Source organism: Cyclopterus lumpus, chromosome 16, assembly GCF_009769545.1.
Source record: "Cyclopterus lumpus isolate fCycLum1 chromosome 16, fCycLum1.pri, whole genome shotgun sequence".
Classification (NCBI taxonomy): Eukaryota; Metazoa; Chordata; class Actinopteri; order Perciformes; family Cyclopteridae; genus Cyclopterus; species Cyclopterus lumpus.
Genome location: NC_046981.1, coordinates 1,329,873 through 1,340,000, shown reverse-complemented (window position 1 = coordinate 1,340,000; position 10,128 = coordinate 1,329,873). Strand labels below are relative to the sequence as shown.

Below are 10,128 nucleotides of genomic sequence, written 5' to 3'. Positions count from 1 at the left end.
TCATCTCTGATTATCTGCCCTGAACTATATTAACAAGCTTGTTTTCCAGTCTTTTGTCCTGCCGTCAGAGGTAATGACCTCCTTTCATCCTGCGCCTCCTCCTCTGGACCTCCTCTCGCCTCCCAACGAGCTGCTGGAATAACTGCTGCTGCTGGAGAGGAAGCTGGAAGATTCACTTCCTCCTGTGACCCTCGGAGGGTTAACCCCAAGAACCCCGCACACACTCAGAGGCTGCTGATAAAACCTTTATTATACGTCACGTTGTCATTGTTTTGCACACAATACTGCATGTTAACACAACAATCAGTCACGGGTCCCAACACCTGTCCTCCATCTTTCCTCTCTGGGTTCCACCAAACAAACAATAAACCTGAAGCAAACCCTCAAACTAAAAAGTGTTATATGAATGCGACATGTGCACATCTAGAAGAAGCTTCCCACTCGCAGTATTGATGCTCTTGACCAGATGATTGATGACGCGAAGTTGGTCCATAAAAGTCAAGTGTCCGGGATCAGGACTCCGAGAGCTTTTCATGGATGTTTTTTCATCCAGGCGTTACGAAGCGTTCTGCCCTCAGAATGAAGGTCTTCTTTGAACACACCCCATGAATCCACACCCAACGCGTATCCTCATGTCATTCAATCGGTTTCATTAAGCCTGAAATGGTGAAGCGATCCCTTTGAAGGCTGGAAGCGAGTCGCCGACCCAAGTGAAGGAGTTCAAGTGTCTTTTGATGCGAGGTGGTGCGGCATCCCAGAGATAGCGATGGTGTTCCAGACTCAAAAGAAGACTGTGGTTTGGGGAGAGGGACTACTTTGCATAGCGTGACCCGGATCGGTAAAAAGGTTGATTGATGTTGGCGTTGAAGGCAAACCTCTCAATTCTTCTAGTCTGCATTCCAACCCTCATCTGAGACCATGAGTTTTGGGACTTGACCAGAAGAATAAGAACACCTGTAAGGAGTTCCCTTCAGAGACCAGGTGAAGAGCTCTGAAAGACAAAAGAAGACATCCAGAAAGAGCTTGGAGTAGCAGCTGCTCCTTCCTGTCCAGACTCTAGGGAAGACCCAGAAAACCTCAGGATCCCTTAGGATGAGCTGGAGGATGTAACTGGAGATGACTTCTGGATTTTGCTTCGGCCAAATGCTAGTGAGACCCAGATGAAGTTTGATCCTGATGCAAGATGAGATCAAACTGTAGAGGATCTTTGACCAGCCAAAAGGAGGCGGGAGTAGCAGCTGCTCCTTAATGTTGAAAGGAGCCAGTTCAGGTGATTGAGGCATCTGCCTTCCTGTTAGGATGTCTAACTGGGAGGAGACACTGGGGCAGACACACAATTGGTTTGGGGGAATACTAATCCCAGTTGACCAAGAAATACCTCAGGATAAACTGGAGGACGTTACCTGGGAGGACTTCTGGACCACCTTGCTTAGCTTGGTGTCATTGAGACCCAAACCTGGATGAAGTGGATGGAAATGGTTTACATTGGCAATAATGAGAGTGAGGAGCTTTTCCATTGAGAGGAGACTGTTCCCTTATTGGAGCCAGTTAAGATGGTCATGGCTTGGGAGTTTTTAATTCCCCAACATGTCCGACGGGAAGGAGGTAGGGAAGTAGAGCCAGAAGGGATCATCCCATCTAGCTTGGGGAACAACTGGAGGAAGTGGGAAAAGTATGTCTAGAAGTATGAAGTCAAAGGGAACTGGACTTCCTTCTGAATCCTCAATATCTTGTTAATTAAAAAAGGCTGCCTGGAACCAATCAGCTTGCCTTTGACGAAGCACTTCTAGCTAAACCCTAAACTAGATAATAATCTCTACAGACACCAACCAGGACGTGTGGACTACCTTGTTCAGCCTGCTGCCACAGCTACACGATGTGAAGACTGATCCTTAAACTGTATACTTTTAGATAGTTGTACACTGAAGGTTTTCTAAAGGTCTTCACTTACAAAACAAAAGTAATGAAAAGACAAAAATCTCTATATTCAAAGACAGAAAGAGAGATGGGCAGGTGTTGTGGCACAAAGTGAACAAAATCTATCACCATAATCTAAAAATCTCTCTAAAGATACTCAAGTTGTGCTTTTAAATCTTCTTTACACGTGAACATGCTTCAGAGTATAACATCCCCGTCATCGGGTACATTGTAAACGTCATTATTACTCATATTACTCACGACCAGGAAACAGAAACCACAAGGGCCGAGGAGTCCCGCATGGAGATTTGCATGCAAAACAACAGCTCATGCATCTGCCTCGCCTCAGAAAACCACCAGTAGAGGATGCAGACGTCTGTGAAGGCAGCTTCTGGTTCATCTGGCAGAGATCCAAAATGCTTTACAACGTACGAACTTTACGAAAGATAGCAAAATATCGATAAACTCTTATAAAACCAAACCAACAGGGGGGGGGGGGGGGGGGGTGGGGGTTCATACATTCTGTCATTGGCTGTTTCCCTGCCTGTCATGCTGTCTGCAGGGAAGCAGCGTTTTGATTGGTAGGTGTTGTGTGTCTGTGTGCTTTAAATGTCCGTCAAAAACACTCCTGAACGTTACAATCAGCTCGGCCTCCGAAGGCCCCGCATGCACAGCGGATGCTAAAGGTGCAACAGGAAGTATTTTCATACCTGGAACCCACGTTGGACCACGAGATAAGACTTTTAGTGCTACTCTGCCTCATTTCCCAGAATGCTCTCTGCTGTGTCCACGTGATGTAGAGGACAGATTACAGCGTCACTAGACGGCTCAAGATGCCGGCTGCGAGTGTTAGTGACCACCAATGGGCAGTGTTGGAAGTCTAGGGATGTCGAGACTCCTTGAAGGCCTGGTTGGCTGATAACTAACTGCAGACATGCTAACTGCAGACATGCTAATTTCAGATGCTAGTCACCCAAAATAGCTCAACAGACTGTGCTACTTGCTACCTGTTAGCTAAATAGCACATTAGCTGGTTTAGTTGCTATCTGGACCTATAATTAAAAGTTTAGTATCATACATGTTAGCGGTTAGTACTGTGGCAGAGGAGGATTGTGTAGAATTGGATGGCACATCAATGCTAATATGATAGCTTTCTCCATTTTGGATTCATTGGATCCTCGTTGGTTTTCAATTGGTCAACGCCACAAACACACGAGTCAGAGTTTATTACTTTCCTCTTCGTGAAATCTCTGCATAGATTTATTTTGCCCCCACGGCCAAATGACACCGAACTGAACCGAAAGTCCAACCTGATCTCACGGAGATGCGTATGAATAGCACGACATTTCCATCATTTCCGTGTCATTATTTCACATTTTAGACTTGTCGCTGTGATGTCATTGGCGAGACCGGGCTGGAAACGTTGCTTTCAGAAATGCTGTTATTGTAAACAGTATCATTAAAGAAAAGCGAAACACCCTAAAAAAGCTCCCCCAAAGTAATGCTACATAGCTTAGCAACAGGCTAACGAGGGTGAAGCTGGTTTCTAGTGGGAAGTAAACATCTTTGTTATCGCATTGCTCTTTAAACTGTTTAAACTGAAAGACCTGATCTTTCGGGATCATCCTAACTCCAGCAGAACCTGTGTAACCAGCAACTCCACCTGCTACGCCCTTTCCACCCCATCACATTAAAGAAACCCTCCCTGGTGTGAAATGCTGCATCGAGCACCTTTAACATCCGCATCAACAAAGAACAAACGACAGTAAACATGTTCCTCGGTCTGGGGAGGTGGTGCCGGGCAGTCCGGCTCTCAGTGGCCGAACTGCCTGGAAGACTGGTACTCGCTGGGCACTTTGGGCTTGATGCCCTTGCTGTTGTAGTAGTCCACCACCTGGTTGGGCACCTCCGCCAACACACTCTTAGCCAGAGCCGCTGGAGACGCCTGAGGAGACAGAAGGAGGCGCTTCAGAACATAGAGAGGGTGAAACATGACACACGTTCAAGGTTTGAAGGATTATTGAGGTGGCTTTGCATTTTTATTGACAATTTATCGCCAATCCCCTTCGCTTCACATTTTCCCATCATGCATCAGGTTTCTTTGCTCCATTTCATTAGATCCGTCACAATATTCTGGTTGTGAGCAAGAAGTCTCCGTTTGGAGATGCTTTTGATTGAACTGCTGCAAACGGATTTAATATTCTCCAGTAGTTCTATGAGCACGGAGGTGTCAGGCTCACTTTGACAACGTGATATCTCTCGAGGAAAGGAGCAAAGGAGCAAAGGAGCAAAGGAGCAAAGGAGCAAAGGAGCAAAGGAGCAAAGGAGCTATGGAGCTATGGAGTATGAGACGGATCGGAGTGTTGTCAGCAGAGCTGTGTTGTACCGACCGTGGAGGAATATGAGCCTCGATATACGGGTTGATCTAATAATATAAAAGGATAAAAGAAGAAGAAGTAACTTGGGGCTGTAAGAGGTTGAAACTACTTTACTTTGAAGAGCTCAGACATCGAGAAGTAGAAGCTCTGCTCCTTCCTGTTCAAATGACCCAGTTGAGGTGATTGATTCCCTCAAAGCTGCTCCTCAACTCAGCGGACGGATTCTACATCCCATCGGGTCAGGGAACAGGGAGGAGCTGCAGGACGAGGGACCTCTGGACGCCTGTTTCTAACCAGTGCGATGCCAGAATACGGCACAGGAACAACGGACCCTAAATGTGATGCTAACGTTAGCTGGCTAGCTTCGCACCAGCGACCAACTACAACCTGAGAAAGAACCAATCAGCAGCTGGCGTGGAGTCTCAAGGGGATTGCCATACATTATTGGCTGTTTGGAATGAGACTTCCCTATTGTCTGTTTGGAATGAGACTGTCCTATTGGTTGTTTGGATGAGACGTCCCTATTGGCTGTTTGGAAGGAGACTTCCCTATTGGCTGTTTGGATGAGACTTCCCTATTGGCTGTTTGGAATGAGACTTCCCTATTGTCTGTTTGGAATGAAACTTCTCTATTGTCTGTTTGGAATGAGACTTCCCTTTTGGTTGTTTGGATGAGACGTCCCTATTCGCTGTTTGGAAGGAGACTTCCCTATTGGCTGTTTGGATGAGAAGTCCCTATTGGCTGTTTGGAATGAGACTTCCCTATTGGCTGTTTGGATGAGACTTCCCTATTGGCTGTTTGGATGAGACGTCCCTATTGGCTGTTTGGAATGAGACTTCCCTATTGGCTGTTTGGAGGAGACTTCCCTATTGGCTGTTTGGAAGGAGACTTCCCTATTGGCTGTTTGGAATGAGACTTCCCTATTGGCTGTTTGGATGAGAAGTCCCTATTGGCTGTTTGGAATGAGACTTCCCTATTGGCTGTTTGGATGAGACGTCCCTATTGGCTGTTTGGAATGAGACTTCCCTATTAGCTGTTTGGAGTAGACTTCCCTATTGGCTGTTGTGAAGGAGACTTCCCTATTGGCTGTTTGGAAGGAGACTTCCCTATTGTCTGTTTGGAAGGAGACTTCCCGTTGTGCTGAAGGCTCATCCTTCAGAGACAGTCCGTGACCCTGGAAACGAACGGCCATTGTTCTGAATCAACGTCCTCTGTCCACGCAGCACTTTGCTCTTTAATACGGAGAATGACGGCGATACTTTCCACGAAGTATTTCATCGGTCAAACATATTTCCGCAGGCAGGAAAATCAGTGGGAATCTGAATATTTTTCATAGTTTTTATGAATTCCCATGCTCTCGGACAATACTCTTTTAGTCTGCTGTGACAATAAGACGGAGCACATGATAAGGAAACAATATGAAAACCAAGACTCCCATTCCTGCTCCCCAGAGGATACATTATGTTTGATCTTTTCCTCTGGAATCAGCAGGACGTCGTCTAACTTTCTAACTTATGAACCGTTTTCACCAAAGAACAAACATGTTTGTTTTGTCATCATCACTTTCTTGGTTTTTTGGCTGCAGTTGTTTAATTTAGTAGAAATAACATGAAATCAGTGGCTGGTTAGTGACGATAATAATAAAGAGAATATATGCACACACATATAAACCTGATACATGATGTAGAGCACATTATATTATTATTATAAACTCTCACCGCGCAGAATAAGGCCGGCAAGGAAAATACATCAAAGAGATCAATCTGCTCCAGAGTGGAGTCTGTAACCTTCAGACTTGTTCAAAGAAATACATTATTTCTCACTTATGATTGCTCTTCTTAAGATGTGGAAAAACTCATTTCTTCAATAACTTCACACTCAAAACGTTCAGCTCTCCTCTTCTTGGCTTATTGTTTTCACAGCTCCAATATTTAAGTTATATATACACCATGTATAATCTCATATCAAGAAGACATCTTGTTTCAAAGGAACACACCATCTGGTGCCCGTATTGAGAGGCTTAATGTGTCGTAATAATAATAATAAGACTTCCTTTACATGGCAAACAACAAGCAACAACCGGTTATTTCAAAATGATGCAACGCAAAGTCAAAATAGTTGCTCATTATTAATAAAACGTCTTTGGGAGTCGTTCAAACAAACAAAATGAGAACATTATTATTTTAGTCCACCGAACACGGATGTTGTTGTTATTGACCATCAAAGTTCATTTCATTTAAAAGGTCATTTTGGAGATTGTTTTTCAGTTATTGCTAATTGAAGGTATATTCACTTCCTGCTGCTCTCATTTCAAAATAAAAGCTTTTTATGCATTTACGATTCGTGCTTTCATTGTAAAGCAGCTGCAGGAAATTAATTACAGTCTCAATTAATGTGACGACAGAATTGAATACGACGTGTAAAACAAGGTTTCCATTATCAGGAATTAATGAACCCGCCTCCAAGTCCATTCATTCCTGTGACGGACACCTCAATATTCCACTAAAACCATGGACACTTTCAAAAAGCCCCAATAATGAATATCATTAAATATATTTTCATGCCTTTTGCAGCTAAAATAAATAAAAGAATGTCACAAGCCATTCACTCAGTCCTCGGTAACCCTGTGGGTCTGACTAATACCTGGAAACGTTCACTCTCTCGGTGTATTAACCGCCCACTCTGTTGATGTCTTTGTGTTAAACTCATCTTTTTATTCATTTTATTTCATAGTTTAAATCAATATCACAACCCGTCACATGCAGACGCGCTCCTGGCCCGACGTTGGCTCAGGGTCTCAAGATGGAGGCAATGTTCACTAGGTCCCTAGAATCAGAACATAATATTATGTCTCTGCCCGACAAGCCCATGAGGAACAGAGACGGTTCTAGAAACAGTGGAGGACCCAGGATCGCGCCCTGAGGAACTCCTCTGTAGAAAAGAACTTCAGGAGAAAGCAGCTCACCCCTGTTTAATAAATGGAGTTGAACTGGAAACAGATGTTTTCATCTCGGGACAATCCGACTCACGTGCTTGAAGTTGCGGAACGGGACGAACTGGACGATGTCCCGGAGGACGGGTTCTCCTTTGGGCGATCGCAGGATCCCGTCATCGCCGTCCAGCATCTGCATGTCGCTGAAGTCGGCGTTCCCAATCCCGACGATGATGACGGACATGGGGAGGTGGGAGGCCTGCACGATGGCCTCCCTGGTGTCGGCCATGTCGGTGATGACGCCGTCCGTCAGGATCAGCAGGATGAAGTATTGCTGCGAGACAGAGTATATTTAAACTACGGCTCTCAGGTTGTCATAATTATTATATTTATGCTATCGTCTTTTTAAAAAAAACCTGAAAAAATGATATTGAAATTTCAAAAGATTACACAATGTTAATGTTAAGCTTGAATAAAAATACATAAAGAGCGGAGGCGTGACTCACCATGGCCTCTTTGGTGTGGACCTCCTGCGAGGCGGAGTTGGCGACCTTCTGGATGATGGGGGCGATGTTGGTGGGGCCGTACAGCTGCAGCTTGGGGAGGCAGGCCTGGTAGGCCTCCACCACGCCCTGGATGCCTGGTGGGGCAACATGGAGGTACAAACTAGCTCTCAGGGAGGAACCACAAACATCCCATAAATCCTTTTAATGGCTCCAACGTTTCCTCCACGAACACAACCAGCAGGAGGAGAGAACTCTGCATGTGTTGAGAGGCGTCCCAGCATGCACCAACATCTCCTTCACACACACACACACACACCTACACACACACACACACAGAGGAAGTCTTAATTGGAAGTGTCTCTCTGAGCCGATCAATGACCTTTGCAGCCGAGAGGGCGAGAGACCTTCAGCTGAACAGAGTCTCTCTCTCTCATGTCGTATCTTGTTAGCTCGGGGGGGGGGGGTTAGGCTGAAGGACTCCCCGGCCTAAGTCGGGTGGTGGAGGTATGTGGTGGCTGGGCGGGGTTAGGCTCAGCTGTGGAGGTGAGTGGGGGAGTGGCTCAGGGTCCTAATTGGCCTCAGCTGCAGGGGGTCAAGGGTCGAGTCTCGGCCCTGTATGAGGTGGAGAGGGATCCAGAGAATAAAGGATGTGGCTCATTCCTTGGTGCTGGAGGGAAACCCCGGATAGTGACAGGAGCCTGTTGCATCCACTAATATACATTATTGTCTTTTATATGTTGCGTATATTCTCTCGACATTTTCTCATTTCTGCAATCTATTCTCATTTTTAGTCATCAAAAAACTATGTCTTGGATAAAAGAGTTTCCTTTGAGGCTCGCTGTCAAACATTTAAGAGAGAGAGAGAGAGAGGGAGAGAGAAAGAGAGAGTGAGAGAGAGGGAGAGAGAAAGAGAGAGTGAGAGAGAGGGAGAGAGAGAGAGAGAGAGAGAGGGAGAGAGAGAGAGAGAGAGAGAGAGAGAATCAAAGCGTCTACCTGCACACTCCGGGTTCTCCTCGTTAAAATTCACTGCAAAGTCGTGGGAGACCTGGAGAGGAGGAGGAGAAGGGGGAGGAGGGGGAGGAGGAGAAGGAGGAGAAGGAGGAGGGGGAGGAGGAGGAGGAAGAGGAGGAGGATGGGGAGGGGGGGAGGAGGAGGAGAAGGAGGAGGAGGAGGAGGAGGAAGAGGAGAGATACAGGAAGTCTGTTTGATCTCTTCATCATAATAAAACACAACCTGCAGAAATGTCTTGAACAACGACATCATTCTCCTCTTCTTCATGTTCTTCTTCTTGACGTGTGATCAGCTGACTGACTCATTAAAGCGTCTATGTTCATGGTGGAAACAGAAGCAGCATGAAGACAAATATATATACATATATATATGTATATATATTTATATACATATATAAATATATATACATATATATATGTATATTTATATACATAAATATATATATATATACATATATATATATATATGTATATATGTATATTTATATAAATATTGTGTCGTTTATGATGGAAAGATTCATCTTCTGGTTGCTGACCTCATGACCTCATGACCTCATGACCTCATGACCTCATGACCTCATATGGCTTCTTTGACCTCATGACCTCATATGGCTTCTTTGACCTCATGACCTCATATGGCTTCTTTGACCTCATGACCTCATATGGCTTCTTTGACCTCATGACGTAACTTCTCACTCGGCATGGAAGAGAAACTTTTATTAGAAATATTTTGTGTTCAGAGAAACTCTATGAATCATTTTTCTGGTTTTGTTCTATTTTCACTTTGGTCCGTGTCTCAATACGGTCTCACTTCCTGTCTGCGGCTCATTGGTTCCTAGTGTTTATCAAACAAACGGGACTACTTTCAGTGGCGGATTAATCTCAACAGTTGGTGCTCGATATACAATCATGTATACATATACTGTATAAACATATACATACAACTGATGAGTATCTCTTTAAGTAAACTCATTATTGTAAATAACGTTGTTGTTTTTTTTACGTAAGTAAATAGGTAAATAAATGGTAATACAAATAATACAAATGTAAGTTCAATAACTACATAAATAATTTAGGAAAAACTAAAATAATACTAGTAACAATATGGAAATAAATAAAAATAATAATATTAGAAAACTTAACTACATTTCAGGAATGAATGTAATACTTTATTATATTTGTCTGTTATATTGTTGCACTGTACATATTTATTGTCACAGGATGTATTTTATTATTGCTTATCATTCATTATGATTACACATGACCTCACTTTGACCTCTTGAACGGACATAATCAGCAGCAGTGCATCATGGGAAGAGAAGTGAAGGAGCAGCACCCCAGGGTGAGGAGGAGGAGGCCGGCTGAGATGACCCCCCCCCCCCGCA

General features: G+C 44.3%; 1 protein-coding gene across 1 annotated transcript in view; it reads right to left on the bottom strand.

Moving 5' to 3' along the window:
• Positions 1-2,430: 2,430 nt before the first annotated feature.
• cpne4a (copine IVa) overlaps positions 2,431-10,128 on the bottom strand; it is a 48,134-nt gene continuing 40,436 nt past the window's right edge. The window contains exons 13-16 of the mRNA XM_034554212.1: positions 8,727-8,778; positions 7,734-7,867; positions 7,325-7,561; positions 2,431-3,862 (exon numbers count right to left, since the gene is read on the bottom strand). Coding sequence (XP_034410103.1) covers positions 3,731-3,862; positions 7,325-7,561; positions 7,734-7,867; positions 8,727-8,778 — 555 coding nt within the window. The 3' untranslated portion in view covers positions 2,431-3,730. The remainder of the gene's footprint in view (positions 3,863-7,324; positions 7,562-7,733; positions 7,868-8,726; positions 8,779-10,128) is intronic.